The sequence below is a fragment of the Aptenodytes patagonicus genome, chromosome 2, assembly GCF_965638725.1.
Source record: "Aptenodytes patagonicus chromosome 2, bAptPat1.pri.cur, whole genome shotgun sequence".
Lineage (NCBI taxonomy): Eukaryota > Metazoa > Chordata > Aves > Sphenisciformes > Spheniscidae > Aptenodytes > Aptenodytes patagonicus.
In genome coordinates, this window is record NC_134950.1 from 117061788 (window position 1) to 117078215 (window position 16428).

A 16428-nucleotide genomic window follows, 5' to 3' on the forward strand; every position below is an offset into this window, starting at 1 on the left:
AAGAAAATAAGAACGCGTACAAATCTGAAAACGTTTTTCAGCTTGTCATCAGACTAGTTTATTTCAGAGAACGTTCACTTCCCCAAATGAAACATCACGGTTTGAAGGAAAAGGAGCTGTAAAACAGGCTTGGGAAGATCAGTCACAGAAAAACCTCCTGCCATACACAAGTGTCATCCCGTCCAGACCATACCTCTCTCTGTGTGTGTGTGCGCACGCAGAAGCTCGGTTTCGGTGATGCCTACAGCTAATATCACCTGTGTTCATACCTAGGATAGCAAAGCGTGGACCTGCAAATGGCAAGTGTTAAGGAATCATAGAATCATTGAGGTTGGAAAAGACCTCTAAGATCATCGAGTCCAACCGTCAAGGAGGAGCTGCAAAGGCTACAGCCCACCGGGAGCGGCGGGCCGAAGGACCCACACGGCAGGTCAGGCTCGGGGAGGGAGAGCGCGGCCCCCGTAGCTGTCACCCTGCCGCTCCCCAGCCCCGCGGGCGGGGAGGCGGGGTGAGCCCAAACCCCGCCGAGCCCCGGGCTGCCCCGGTGGGGAGAGGCAGCCCCGGGGCTGGGCGGGGAGGGCCGGAGAAAGCCCCTTCGGGGAGCAGCGGCCCCGGGAAGCGGCCGGCTCCGGCTGCGGGACTTTGCGCCGCGGCTGCCGCGAGAGAGGGGGCAGCACGGGGGACGGAGGGGAGGCGGGAGGGGATCTCGGCGGCCCCGGCCGGGCGGGCAGCCGGGGAGCGGAGCCCCGCCGCGGCGTTCCCCGCGGGCAGCCTCCCGCTCTTCCCTCCTTCCCTCTCCCCGCTCGCTGACGGCCGGTGAAACCTGCCCGCAAGCACGAACGGCACTGACACAAGCCGGGCTGCGGAGTCGGGGACGAGCCCGCCGGAGGCAGCCGGCGCCGCCGCTCTCCGCCCAGGTACCGGGGTTTGCGCCGCACCGGACCTGTCCGAGGATCCACGTTTCTTCCCCTCCTGCTCCTCTTTTACCTTTTCCTCCTCCTCTTCTTCTTTCCTCCTCTTCTCCTCGATCCTCTCCCTTTCCCCCCGCCCCACCCGCCGAGCGGCAGCGGGCGCAGCCCCCCGACGCCGCGGCCGGCCCGGGCGGTGCTCGGCGGGGCCGGGGGAGGGAGTGGCCGGGCATCTCCCGGCAGGGAAACGGGGTCTGGGGCTGGCAGCCTGTCTGTGCGTGTGTGCGCCGGGGGGGAGGGAGGCATGGGGGCCGGGGGGTGCCGGAGGAGGGACTATGGGGAGAGGAAGGTATAAGAAGGGATGCGGGCAGGGGAGGGGGGTGATGGAAAGAGGGGGTGCGGGGCCGAGGGGCAGGCGCTGACAGCTGCTTTCCCCGCACCCACAGTCCCCTCCCCCGGTGCCGCCGTGGGGTGGGACTCCCCGGCGGGCCCCTGTCTCCCGTCCTGCTCCCCACCCCCCCGCTGCTGCCCGGCGCCGGGGGTCGGCGCTGGGGCGGGCGCGCCGGGGGCGGCCGGGCTCCGCCACCCGACGGCGCGTCCCGCACGCTGCCCCGCAGCCGGCGGGCAGCGGCACCCCCGGGACGATGCCCCGGCTCGGCGGGGGCTGGCCGGCGGCGCCGCGCCTCGTCCCGGCCGCCGCCGCCTTCCTCCTGGGCGCCCTCTGCCTCCCCGGGGCGCTGGCCTCCTCCCTGCTCACAGGTAAGGGGGCGCGGAGCGGCCGCGGGCGCGCAGGCTGCGCGGTGCCCACCTGCCGCCGGGAGCCGCCGTCGGGCGCGGGGGTGCCTGGCATTTCGCAGGAGCGCGGGCAGGGCGGACAGCTGTAGGTGTCACCGCGTGGTTTGGGGCAGGTGAACACAGGAACTATGCTTCCCCTCCCCCTTTTTTACCACCCCCCCCACCCCCCACCCCCCGTTTTTCCCGCTTCCCCTCGAGGGTTATATTTTCCTGATATCTGGGGCACGGAGGGAAACGCTGAATCAATTTCTAGTGCAAGCGAGAAGCCATTAGATTTCGAGAAGCGATTCCAGCATGACTCAATACCGGCTAATCAGCGCTAGGGCCATAAAGGGATTTCTAATTTGATTCCGTTTGACAGTCAGCCTGCTAATTTTGACTTATTTGCCAATTGGCTGTCATGCATTAAAAGGATGCTCGGTTTAGGGCTCGTGCTGTGCTCCTGGTCCAAGTCCTCGGAGTGTAATGGACAGCTTTCTGCTGATTTCAGTGAGCTCTGGATCTGTCGTTACAGAAGTATCCTGCTTTGCATGGAGTACTCATTATTCTCCACACGTCATCTGAGAAGAGAAAAAGCGTCCTTCTTTGCTATAACTGGGGCACAAAGAAAGTCTAGGTTTGTGCGGCAATAAAAGGCCAGTCATTTCCCAGTTCCCTTTGGAGTCTTACAGAAATGCTGAACGTCCTTGCTTGCTGAAAACAGGCAAATTAAGGCAAGATTTAAAATCGAAGGCTAGGAATAGAGCAGGGGTTAAACGTGAGTGTGACGAGGACAGTTTCCAAAACCAGCTGGGGGAATTGAAATATGTCAGTATTTTAAAATTTTTATTTCTATTTCAGGATCCGTTGCAAAATGTGAAAATGAAGGGGAAATTCTGCAGATACCATTTATCACAGACAACCCTTGTATAATGTGTGTTTGCCTGGTAAGTTTGGATTTCAGATAGTAAGAATGTTCAGGCCTGTACTAAAAGTAGCTGCACAGAGAGGGGAACATTTCACGTAATCGAATCTTGGGTCCCTCTGTCGCCTTTATGTAACACAAGGTTATCTCAGAGCTGAGCTAATGGAAAGTAATCCAATCCATGATCTGGCAATCATTTCTTTGACTTTAAAACTCTCGGGCGCAAAGCTGTACATGACTTTAATATGACATTGTGAAACCACATTTACCACGTGAATTTGGAGGGAGAATTGTTTTCACAAAGTCAGGGGTGCACACAAAAGTCTTTGAGCGTAGCTCAGCAAAGAGAGCGAAAGGTAAGGTTTGGAAACGCTGCCGCTTCGAGCTCCCACGTGCTTAGTTTCACACGCCAGTGGCTGAGGAGCTGCACAAGGGTGCAAGGTGAAGGCTGCAACGTGACTATATACGCTGTAATAAGACAACAGTGAAAGCACAAGCGATGCTTTCACTAAAGCGCTTTGTTCCAAGGATGGCACTGCCTGCTGCGCTGGGAATTCAGTGGTTAAAAATGTCGCTAGCTGATACACATTTTGGGGAGCAACATTCCCTTTCCTTGTAACTCTGCTTTGGAGTTAAGCATTTTTGGGAGCAATTCAGCTGAACAAGCCAAGGCTTTAGGAGATATTGGAAAGCAGTTGTTCTAAATAAAACTTCGTACAATATATTTAAAAGAAAGCCATAAACCTTAATTTGCTGTTGAATGCAAAGAAAAGTATAGACCAGAAAGCACTATGTTTTACATTTTGGAAGTTAGAGTAGCTGAACATACAGAATGTGTTCTACTTCAGGACTGAAATATCAAGACACCCTCTCTCCCTCTTCTATTATTGCCATTAATATTATTAGCGTTAGCCGGCATTATTATAAGTCTATAAAAGACTTAAAGAATTGTTTCAGACTGTCTTTTAGAAGGCAGTTTTGGCAACTGTAGGAACCTGATCCTGAGCACCCCGAGGCTGATGGATATCGCTGCACTGAGTTCAACAGATTTTAAGTGAGACTCAGTGATAACTTTTTAGCTAATAGTGATAAAGCATAAGTTATTGATTCTTCTGAGTAGAGGGGGATGGGGGAAGGAGGAGCATGGGATGTGGTGAGTAAAGAAATCAAAGGGAAAACAAAAAAAGAGACGAAGCTGTGTTTTATCATGGATCACCTTCCCAAATATGTCTGCCACCACTCTTGCTAATGGAAGCTGGTGTTAACCAGCGAGGAAGCAATTTATCTGTGAAGGAGCAGAAGTTCAGTCCTGGGCATCAGGGCAATAATGCATCAGGGTAAAATACAAGTATTTATAGATCTCTCTAGACCTTGGCTTTACTAAATCAATGAGCACCCTTTTAGTGCATGAAAGTGAAGAACTGCAGAAGACATTGGATGTAAGAACTCTAAATCTATGTGGTTTGTAGGGCATACTTTAGTGAAACGGCAACTGAGAGCATTTGGCTCCCTTCTATGCAAGGAGGACACTACGTTTTATTAAGAATACAGATGCCTAGTGTGTTACCACAGTTACCTGCACCAGATACGCTCTGTTTTATTTCTGCCAAAGGATAAATGCGATCTGTTTCTTGAGTTGGAAGTTGGGAGACCTGGTAGAGGAGGAGGAAACCAGCCTGGAGATACTGACTTTAGCGCTGTGCAGCGTCCAAAGCAATGACTTATGGACAGCCGGTTGCTGAAATCTTTGTTCAGGCCTGCCACGAGGGAAAAGATCAATTTTAAGAGGTCTGGGGAGAGCAGAAATGAAAGAAGCAATGTGATGATTTGTGACCAGGAGGGAAGAGAGAACCAGGTTTCCTTACATCCAACTAGAAATACTGATTGTTTAATAGCGATTCAGTGAGGAACTTTCTCTGGAAGACTGATCATAATCTTCAAGGGCAAACCTGATGGATGTTCATACCATAAGAAGTGAGCAACGAAGAAGAGAGCTTAATCAGCTGTTCCAGGAAGGAAGCAATTGGTGTCCAGGAGAGGACAGAAAATTTGACAGAGGGCACTTGTGTTAAAAACACCAGTAAAGCGAGTAACTGAAATACTGGATTGGATTATGGCAGGTCTCCCCTAGCGGTGATACATTTCCATGACTGCAAGCTGCCATAAATAACTGCACAAGTTATAGAAATCTGAATGGCTCTGGAAAGAACAGGAATATCTAAATAACGCCCTTCCAGGACTTTCCCATCTCGCAAGTGAGAGGGGACAGAACGGAAGTGCTGGAACCTAATCATCAAGTGTTTGACAGAACTGACTTTGCAGGTTGTGTCCTGCAGAGCACGGGGATGCATCCTAGCAAGGGAGAAAGAGGCAGGTGGCATAAGCAAAGCAGTCTCCAGCTTTCTCTTAACAGGCTAAATTAGTTGGGAGGGCAAAGCAAGGGGTAGTACTCTAAGAGCAAATGTGGTGAAAACTGGAAACTCACAGGTTGTGGGTAAGTTGCAGTAATGCAACAAAGACTGCAAAGAGCAATTACAAATGCAATTCCTTATACACCACTGAGAAGAGCTGGTAGGAAGACCAAACCCAAAAGTTGTCTTTTCTCATTGATTAGCTGAGGCAGGGCGGACTGATTTTCATGATAGCAACATGAACGGGAACAAGGCAGGCAGAGCAGACACTGGCTTCTGGGGGTGCTGCTTTAAGAAAGCCTCTAGCTCCTGTTTTAGAGCTACTGGTAGCACAGAACCCTGAGTCTTGAATACAAAAGGGGCACTGGTGGGGGTCCCCTGGAGGCAGCCAAGTCTAACTACCAAACTAGATGAGTTCATTCTTAAGCATCTGCTGTAACGTGGAAAGAGAAGTCGTGGTGATACAGGGATTCAGACTGGGGGACATGTGCTGGAGATTTCGTGTACAGTACATAGTAAATAACTCATTTCTGAAGTATAGGTAATGGTTTTCTAATAAAAAGGCACTGCACCCACTATGAGATAACTCTCTTTTGGACTTCCCTACTTGTTCGAAATGAAATGTGGTGGAGTGCACGGAACAGCACTGATGCTTGACCTTAATATAAGGAAATGGATAAAACTAAGAGTGTGTGTGCGTGTAAATGTACACTGTAGCTCTGTATGCAAGAACTACCAGCTGAACAAGCCACTATGGCTAAAATCTAGAGTTCCCTAATTTGTAATTTATACATCTCTACTTTATGGTCTTAATAATGCCCATAAAAATCGTCATTTTTAACATCTGTAAGACAACAGTTTCAATGTGAGCTTTTACAACTACAACACTTTAGCAATGATATATTGCTGTCCAACTAATCATCTCCAAGCACTTAATAAACATGGATGAATTTGATCTCCAAAGAACCGGTAATTAATTACAGCTCACTGCAAGAAGTGGCCATTTTTTATTTTTTTTTTTTTTAGAGAAAAACATCAAAGTCAAAGAAAGATTGTGGTTTATCCACAAGGAATTTCTTGTAGGACTGTGATGAAAGCTCAGGTCTCATAACTCCTGGTCTAATGGTTTGACTACAAAGCCATCCCTTCTCACTTCATGCACTTTCACTTTACAAGTGGATGTGGGTGGTATAGTCATAGTATGAACACACTCATTTTCTTTTTTGTCTCTCTGACAACGGGCAGGCTGCACAGATGCCAGGTTTTTGGTGTGTCTGCTCTCCTGAGCTTGTTCTGAGGCATGGATGGGCAAAGGCAAATTAAAGCTGACTTCACGATCCGGAGGTTTTGAGAACTGTAATTTATGACTTGCTGTTGCTATCTGCGAAATGCTGTTAGAGCTGTGTGCTTTGGTCTTCTGCCCACTTCCACTTCGAATGCCTGTGGTTCTTCCGCATCTCCAAGGAGATACACTATCTCTGGAAAGCTAGCACGCCACCTGGCTTTCCATAGGGTTTGAGGTACTGGAAGAGTGCAAAACAGGCTGAAGGCAACTGAAAGTACGTGCTTTCTCGTGCATTCACCTTACATGCTGTTAAACACAGGAACTGGAGAAAGCACTGGCATCCTTAGTATGTAGAGCTAATGGTTAAAACAGATATGCAGAAGTTGCACTGGAATATTGTTTTTCTTGAAGCTAGGTCACGTGAAAAGTGCGGGACGGCCTACTTGTGAAGTGCCACGGCTGAGCGTCCCATTGCAACCGTGTTTATAGCTAAAGACTTCTCTGATGAAAGGATGGCAAATGCTCCAAGCTGCAGCAAGTTCTGTATCAGAGGAAGGTGCACAACTAACTGAAAGGAAATGCTGGATGTGACGGGCAGTAGCAAGGACTAAGTCAACCAATTCTCTAAAGAAAAAATACTGTCGTCAAAAAAAGGGAAACTGTTATTTCAGATAATGATGTGGCCCTTGACAGTACCAAAAAAAATTAGAGAACATATGATTGTCAAATTTTATACTTAGTGGTCAATAGTACAAAAATCTCATGTCCTGCTGGTTTCTGAAAATCAAAGTACTGCAACTGTGGGTTATGAAGTTGACTGTAAAAATTTTGGGTTTTAAAGAACTTGTCTGAATTGGCAATGATGATTATAGGTAAAAATATATAATCTTGATGGTATTCATAAACTGAATCAATATAATTCCATTGAGAAATGGATTCTTTTATTCCAGTTATTAAATGCTTTAAGACCGCAAGCGATTATAACTACGCTACCTAATGCAAAAATTCTCTTCTAAAAATATTCTCCCACATCTGTGGAAAAACAAATTTATTTCAATCCACAGGAGCATTTCGCACACCTTGTGCAGTTTGAGGAACCCATACATATCATGTATGATAGATTCAGATCTTTGTATTTCAGATGTGAAAGTTTTAGGCTGAGGGTAGTGGAGGCATGGGTGAATTTCTGTTAGTAGAAACAAAACTTCATAAAAGCGAAAACTTAGTACATACAAAAAGTTTTGGACTTTTTGTAGCGCAGATATATATTGAGGATTTTGAAATGTTAGGGGGAAAATGCTATTAAGAGAATATTGGCAGAACTTTTGGTTAGATTTCTTTTCTATGGATGTCAGCATATAAAATAGGCATGGAATATTCAAGTTCAACTCTGGTACAAATACGGTAAATGATCAAGTGCAGCAAGAGTTTTTGTTGGTACAGCTTTTTGGCTGAAAGGTATCTAAAACTCAAAATAGAAGTAGGCTCACACCTGATATTATGGCATTTGCTTTCAAGAAATAGATATTTCAACATACGCGTGGAAAAGACATAAAAATGCTACAGTCCATCAGAAATAGGTGAAATGAGAACCTGTGCATAATTATAGGACGAGAATGTGAAACCCTCACAGAATTAACTTCGCCTGAATTAAACTTCTGAGTGCTGAGTTCCTTGAAGGTGAGATGAGCACAGCAGTGACAACGATGACAGGTGTTGGTGCCAGTGGTGGTGAGGAGAGCCATGTCATTTCATGCTCATTTATCATCATCTGCATGGACCCCGAACACCTTGCCAGCAGCAAGCAGAGATCCAAGGGTAACCTATCCGTTGGCCAGTGGTGAATGTAGTTTTAAAATGAATGGTCCAAAAATGCCAGCTGAAAGGGACAGGTGAGAAGCCAGGTACTGCAAGGAAATAGATAAGTATACTTCAGCTAACGGTGGCCTTCACATTGCAAGAGCTTTTTTTCATTTTTTTTCAAGGGAATGAAGGGTTTTATTTTCAGTGTGTTCTTTGTGGGGAGAAAAGGTCTTTTATTATTTTTTTTATTTTTCCAAAATACTTTAGAACAAAGTGAGTTGTGTCAAGAAACAGCTGATAAAAGCCAGTAGTGATCTTGACAAACCACATCTAAACCAGTGCCATTTCCCTCACCTTTTTCCTCCCCACTTCCCTCATGCCTGTGCCTCAAACTTGCCAACTGCACCTGAGGAGTGGTAATCATGTGTCTCAACCTTTTATCACCCAAATCCAGAACAGAAGGAAATAAATGTGAGCCAGAAAGTGTAACCAAGTGTTGGAAACCTGAGAAAAGTTTGGAGACAGGAGGTCAGGAAACTAGAAATCAGAGCTTTGTTTGGCATAAGTTTTATTCAGCATGAAACATCATTCTGTAGTTTAAATTTCCGCTTTTAAATCCAAATGTGCAATGTAGAATTTGACCTGTGCTCATAAAAAATTATGTTAAATTAGTCGTTAGAAGACCTAGTGTTCTACCTAGCTTGAACCGACGGAGTAGTGAAACTAAGTGCAAGCAAACCAAAAAATGGAAGAAATAACCTCTACTCTTGGTCCTCCCTGCACACCCCCACCCCCCAAAAACCCCCCATCTCCTCATTGTAGGCTAAAGCAAGAAAACTACTAGATTTGCTGGGGTTCTTTACCTATAGCGTAACTGATTTCTGTGGCACAATACGCAAGTTGAAAGTGCGTAGCTAGCCTGAGAGCAAGTGTTTGACACATGTTCAGTGAAGATGGCAGTGTTTTAGTACATCAGGATTCAATTGTTGTTGCGTCAAGGTATAATGCAGCCCAGATGACTTTTAGTGGAGTAGTGCATATTAAAAAAAAAAAAAACAACCATCAAACAATTCTTTCATACCTATTCTATTTAATTTAATTTCAATAGTTTACATACATCAACTACAGAATCTACCAAGACTGCATCTTCTTTCAATTTAAATATTCTTGGTCTTTATTACTGTATAATATAATCAGCTTTCTCTTCACCCACAAAAATAACAAACAAAGAGACAAAAAGGCCTATGATAGATACAGTAGTGTACTGGTAGTTTTCACCCCCATATTACTGCAAAAGAGAATGTTGTTTTGATCGATGTATGAAGGATTCCTGGAACACAAACATGCTCCAACATGATGAAAGCTTTATTAGTTTTTATCCAATTTAAAAAAGATACAGATGTATATGCCATCTCTTAAATGACAAAAACTAACACCCCACACCCCAAAAACAAACCCCGAAAACAAAAAACAGTCATAACTCCATGTCTGGTGCAGCTGGGTGTCCCATATGTCCTTTGTCGTGGAGACCAAAGAACAACGTGCGTGTATAGATATATAGATATATATATATATATATATGAATGAAGATGGTTTTGCAAGTGAGAAGTGAATTGAATCAAGAGCCCAGAGCTGGTTAATTACCTGTTGTGGAGGTGATTGCTTTTGGTAGGCTCTCCTGAAGGAGGATTCAGGTACGTTCAGTTGTACTTGTTCTTAATTCATGCAACACCTGTAAGACAAGACTTTGGCCTGAGAATGAAACACACACTATCTGTGGCAGAAGATGGTTGCTCTAGCTTGATTCTCTGTGTTTCCAACAGCAGTGTTGAGGCGATGTTCAAGTCAGTTTAGTCCCGTATACAGATATGGCCACCCTGGCCAAGTAGTCCCATGTGCAACATCTCATCTAATTTTCTCCTCTGAGGAATGACTATGGATTCTATAGCTGGGCGTTGTGTCTGTGCCATCTGTGGACCTTTTGAAGTCCACTTTCTGCACTTTGCTTCACATCCCAGAGCTGCCTCAGAGTGTGACGCATCCCTACGCAGGTATGTCTGCCTTCAGTTCGCTTATGCTTTACCGTGACATTTAGTTTGGAGACATGGTGCACAGTCATATGTGACAGCTTATGGTGAAGCCTTTCTGGAAATCTGCAGGCCTGAAGAAGCTATTTCATGTTGTTCTCAGACCAGATGGGATAGTGAAGAGTTCACTACTTGCACATTTCCAGCATAGAGTCAGCTGCATTGAGCAAACGTACATATGCACACAATGCTGAACTGATTATAGGTCTTGGCAAAACCCTCCTGGAAGAGAGCTGGTGATATGTCACTGTAACAATGATGAAGATCCAATCCATCAAGTATGGAAATGTGATTCTCTTTGGCATAATTAAAGGATCAGAGAACTCAAATACAAAAGAACATATTTAAAATGTATAAATAATATGTGGAAAAATACGAAGGGCATGAAAATGCCATAAACTAAATGGAAAAATGTAATACAAGTTGCAAATGTCTTTGGAATGTACCCACAATAAGTGCAAAATGGATCAGTATAAGTTAAGGCGCTTTTTTATTGCCAATAAGAAAAACATTATTAAAGAGCTGGTCCAATATCAAAATGGCATTTTAAAAGTATACAGTTACCTGTATATAGTTTTTACTAGCTTTCAAGTTTCTTCCATTGAGTTGTTAACAGTCTTTTTAAGAATTATGGTCCTGTAAGTGAATGGTTCACGGTGTCAGGACTTCTGCTGTTCTGCTTTGTGCTGCTACATAAAAATAGATATTTTTCCCCACCAAATATCTGGTTTTATTTCCCCATCATGTTTTAATAGAAATTTTTGAGGGAAGAAAAATATTAAGCAACAACCAAAAAATCAAATGAAAATGCAACCTTTTTATATTGAGCTTATGGTCAAATAAAAGGCCATTGTGAAGAAAAAACAATATTATATAAAAGCTTTTACCTGTAATACTACTATTAAAATGAGTATCGTACCGGTACTTGCTCATATTGTACCTAATAACTGCTGTAATTACTTCCTCTGAGGCCTCTTGGCCTCTTCATCTGATGCATTAAGCTGCAGCTAAAAAATTCCTAGTCTGACCATTTGTCAGATTGAGCTCTGTGCACCGTTTTGCATCCAGCTGAATCAAGTGCTGAGCTCTGGGTCTGAGTACAGCATGGACCCCATCTCTTCTTGTCATCCCCAGGAGCTGACCTTGTGTGCTCTCTGAGACCAGGATTTCACATTATTTTTTTTTCCCCTGTCTCTCCCATTTATTTATTAGACTTTTTTCCTGCTTTTTTTGGTTCCATTTCCCCCCTGTGCCTGGAATCCACTTGCTCTAGATAGCGGTTCAAAATGGGCTGTTAAACTAGGACTGCCACACTGAAAAAATAACACGTCTTCACGCATCATCTATGATTTGCATCCTCTTTACTTGTTTTCCATCAACCTCCTGGCTGTAGTTTTCATCTTCTGTATTGTATCTTAGATTTTTCAGAGAGGGAAGCATTATATGTTTGTGCTATAAAGTGCTACGGCAAAACGCAGTGCTATTAAATAGCATTAGAGTTGGAGATCTGTTTGTTCTTGTGAGCACAAAGGATGGACGTGTGATAAAATGTCATTTAGAAAAATGATGCGAAACATCTGATATTCTTCCCTGACAAACTGAGGCCCCAGTTTTTCTGAGTTCGTGTTTTAAGTAAACCTTTTCGCAAAGCTTCAATGTTGGAGATTGAATCAGGTCTTCTTTAACTCTGCCTTAGAGCTGTGCTTACATGGTTACACTGCATTTTGCTCCAGAGCAGGTCTAGTTCACATAGGCCATCTGCAGTCAGTTGCGTGGTAGCGACACCGCCTTGTGTGTGCCCCAACCTGCAGCAATGAAACGTCTTGCTCATCGGATATTTAGTGCAAATTCCTCAACCACATCGACGCTTCCATTTCAGTTCTAAATTTCTCTGTGCTGAGCACTGTGTTGACTTTGATGTCCAGAGCTGTGCTGGACTTGAGAAGTTGAAGACTACCATTTCCACTTCACGATGAAAACCAGAAACCACGTATCACTCAGTCCCAGGCTGTTAAGGTGCTCAGTGTAACCCCAGGCTCCCTTGTTTGCCCCTTTCTCCATATGGCACGATACACGGTGTGGGTCACCTCTTCTTTTGTGGCTAAAGATCTCGCCTGAGGCATGGAAGCAGCAGCTCCACACTCCTCTTCACCCGGGGGGATGCAAACCGATGTGTCCTAGAACCCTGGCCAGGAAAATCAGATTTCTGACAGCTCATAGGCTAAAAGTTGTGTGTTTTGGGTTTTGTTTTCTTGTTTTGTTTTTTAGCGGTTCCTGACATCTTTATATTCAATTATATTAAGTGGCTTCAATGGGAATTGGATCTACCCCAAGGTTTGGAACCATCAAAGCGTATTCTGATGGCCAGACACAGTCATACATTTGCATCTGTTTTTCTGGTTTGTCTTATGATTTATTAGTGGCTGAAGAATAACAGACCTTGATTGTCCTGAGGTTGTCTCCTCCTTTTTTCTGTCTGGGTGGTGATGTGCAGTTGAGGCATAGTTTGGGAGAGAGGGAGAAGAGCTGATAAACGACTGCTCTAAGGCTGCGTAGTAGTTATGATCTGATTGTGCCAGTTAATGAAACACCTCCAGGTTGTGCCGCTTGGAAATCATTGGGGCAGGAAGGAGCTGGGCAGGGTGGCTGGGTTTGAGATAAGGCCATTAGCTGAAGGATTGCCTGTGGGACCCAATATACTGATAAGAGCAGCTGGCTCTCCTACTAGAGGGAGACTGTTGATCGTTTGCTTGTGACAGAGAATATTTTTTTCTGTATATGGCAGTGCACAGCTGATCGTTTTCATGTTTAGCACTTCACTCCCCCCACCCAAATACAGTTGACTTGGTTAGGTGGATTGGTGATTCAATCTGGGAAATGCTTTTGATTAAAATAAATGAATAAAATTATGTTGGCAGGCAGAATGCAAAGCATGCAAGCTTTCTAGTCTGTAAACCAAGGGTTGGTGGATGGGTTGTTTGTAAAAGCATTGGATAAAAAATGCTGGACGATTAAAATCATTATACATTAAAATGTTGATGGTGCGGTAGTGTAAGAAACCTTTTTAACAGAAGTATGCTTGAGGCGTAGTTTGTCTATGGTTTAAACACATTAAGCATTTCTGGAGAAACTTGCTGATGTGGATATTTAGGATGCAGCGTAATGCACTCATACTGAACCAGAGCTTGTTTAACATGAAAACACGGAGGAACTAGAAGAGTGCAATTTGTATAGCTTCTGGAAAAATGTTTGTACATGTCTGATTTAACTTGGCAAGGTTTCCAATCCTCAAGCAAAACCGATTTGACCCAAAAATCCATCTGTAGTGGAAATTTAAAAAATATCTAGAACTCTAGGCCATGGTAGCAAGAAATTGGAGTGGGTTTATGTACTTGTTGTTACAAGAAGGGTACGTATTCGGTGCGTAAAACTATATGTAATCATTTTAGTATAAAGTGAGTATCTTTGATGTCATCAGGTTTCCTGGCATAATTAAACCAGTCCACATATGGAAACATACAAAGGTGGGAGCCAAAAAGGGAAAAAGAAAGCAAATCACCTACAACAAAAGGGGGGTTCACTGGAAGGCATCCATCTGGAGAGATGGGTAGGCAGCTCCAGCGTGTTCGCTGGGCATTACCTCTTACATACAAGACAGCACAAAAACTACTGGTGAGACAGAGCTTTAGTTGAGAGAACATGGATGTGAAGTGGCTCCAGGAAAGCTACGTATGACTCTGGAACCAGAGGTCTAAAAGCATTTTAAGCATCTTCTGGAGACAATATTACTACCATGTATTTGTGTATTTGTGGACAACTTGTGACTGTGGCCATAAGGTACTGTTACCATCAAAGGATTTAGGTTAACCCACTGGATAGTGCTTAGGTTGGGCTGTTGGCTCAAGCAGCCCATGCTATAACCATCTTGTCTCCTCCATTGAGAAGACAACTCGGAACAGGGATTTCTTACAGCTGACATGCCGAGCAGAGAGGTGGCAGGAGTTGCTGAGTACAAGTTTGTACCCTAAACCTCTCTCTCTATTTTGGGGCCAAGTACCTCATTCTGTGCCCTTCAGGGTTCACTGCTCTGACCTGAGTGACAGGAGCATCTCCTCTTATGCATACAGCTTAGTAGTTGGAGGCTGTGGGAGAAAAGCAGTTTATTGTAAAGTACATCAAGAGTCATTGATGCAGAAATTAGTGATCTCATCCTTCTCTTCTCTAGGCTAGAGAAGTGCTTTTCAATTGCCCGTGCAAAATGCAGCCGCGTGGACAGGCTGGGTGAAACGTTGTTCCTCTTCCAACCCAGATCGGGCTGTGACTTGGCAATGAGAGCCTTCTCTTATTGCAGAGGAAGGTACAGTTCATAAAAAAGAAAGTTTCTCAGACCTCGGGTAGATACTTCTTCGTTTTCTTTGGTTCAGCCCCAGGTTCCCATTTTTACACGGCACTTGAGTCTCTCATCATAAGGAGCCCTTCTTATGCTAAAGGTGTGAAACCTTTGGATTTCAGACCATCTTTCTGACTCCCCTGTGGCTTCCCCTGGCTGCCCGGTTAGTAGCGTTGCTGCCTGAGTTCTTGCTCTTCAAAGAGCACAGTGCTGTCTCACACAATGAAATCATCTCTGGCTGCCTTGCGAGCGCTGTGGACTTCCAGCCAGGCATAATGCCCTTCCTGACATTTGAGTCTCATTAATTGGGTTAACAAGATGCTATCTGCGCTCCATACTTATGTAAATATAACCTGCTAGCAAAGATCTTAATGGCACCTGATACATCACACTGCCTTTACATCTATCAAGAGGTACCACTGCAGGAGTCACTTCCAAAAGCAGGTTTTGTTCTCGGTCCCATGGGTCCCTTTATAAGCCGTAAGAAATGCTGGTGGTCAAGGCCAACTGTTCAGATGTCTTTAAAGTGTCCCACTGGTGACCGAAAATCACTTTGTCAAGATGACAAATGGCTTGCACATACCCCATTCACCTTACAGTTTCACTCTAATGTCAGCTCCATTTACTTGTCAGAAACAGGTATTTTTTTTACTTCCAGCAGTGCAAGTGGGGCAGGGGAAAGGAAGGAGTGAAGGGAACACAGGCTGAGGAAAAGTCTGCTTGTATGGCTTCTATTCAATGTATTATTATAGTTGAGATTCGCAAGCTTTGGACATACCAGAATCTGTTTGTTTGTACATGTGCAAAACAGAAAGAAGGGAATTTGCTTTTCAGAAGCGAGAACTGTCCCTGCAGGGCTACGATTATGCAAAAACGTTTTAACCACTGGATTTTTCAAGCAGAAAGTGGTTGTGCAATATTAGTTTCTTATTTTGGACAGCAAACTTCTTTCCAGAGCAACATTTAAAAATAACTGTTTAATTAACTGGGTCTACCCAGTACATAGGGCATTGTGCATGTGTCTGCGCTGAAGAGCTCGCCTCAAACCTCTGAACTCGTGTGGGTGGTTTCATTGACTGCAATGGTATTGTCATGTGGCTAAGTGATCACTGCTGTGAATGAGGGCTGCTACATCTCACCCAAAAGCAGCGAGGGCCAGGCCACAAAATATGGTCGAAGTCAGCTCAAGGACTGTGAAAGTGACTTTGACAGCTTTGGCTTTTAGTTTCCTCTCAATGACTTCCATATCGCTTTTGCTTAGTTCACAAGTCAAAAATACGCTTTTTCTCCTAGTAGCTACAGCGTTGGCTGAAGTTTTGAAAGTCAAAATCTAAACTTAATTTGTCAATGCGGTTGATCACAACAAAGGGAAGCTTATTCCGCCTTCCCTCTTTGCATCTGATGGAAACTTTACCTCCGTCAGAAGTTTGAGTAGATATGAAGTAGAAACAGAAATGAGATGTGTCAAATAACACATCATTGTGGCGTAAGTTTTTCTGACTAAATTCTCCTGTGGCCTTGAGCCTTCTCTCTCTGGCACCAACCGGATGAAGCCTGCTTGAGGATGACTGCTGCCGCGAGCTGTCCGTGAGTTAGGATTTCCAGCTGCCCCTCTGAGACGTTACTAGTGCGGAGCAGTTGCAGCAAAAAGGAGTAAGCCCCTGTGAGTTGAAGGCAGCATTAAAAGACCCCGAAAGCTCTTGCCCCCTTCAAGGAGTCCTGGCTGAAATGCTCTTGGTCCTTGTTTCTTCCCGCTCTTCTCTATACAGACTGACAAGCTGGGGGCTGCCCCTTCTCTCTGCAGACCGCTGTGAATAACCTCCTCTTTTTTTCTAATACCACTGT

At 44.9% G+C, this 16428-nt stretch overlaps 1 protein-coding gene across 2 annotated transcripts in view; it reads left to right on the forward strand.

The window, feature by feature from the left end:
* Positions 1–1552: 1552 nt before the first annotated feature.
* The window catches only part of BMPER (BMP binding endothelial regulator), a 154295-nt gene continuing 139419 nt past the window's right edge, over positions 1553–16428 (forward strand). Inside the window, exons 1-2 of one of the 2 annotated variants that reach the window (XM_076330850.1) lie at positions 1553–1667; positions 2544–2629. In XM_076330850.1, the coding sequence (XP_076186965.1) occupies positions 1553–1667; positions 2544–2629 (201 nt within the window). Of the gene's footprint in view, positions 1668–2543; positions 2630–16428 lie in introns of those variants that run through there. The other variant, XM_076330852.1, reaches the window with a different exon arrangement.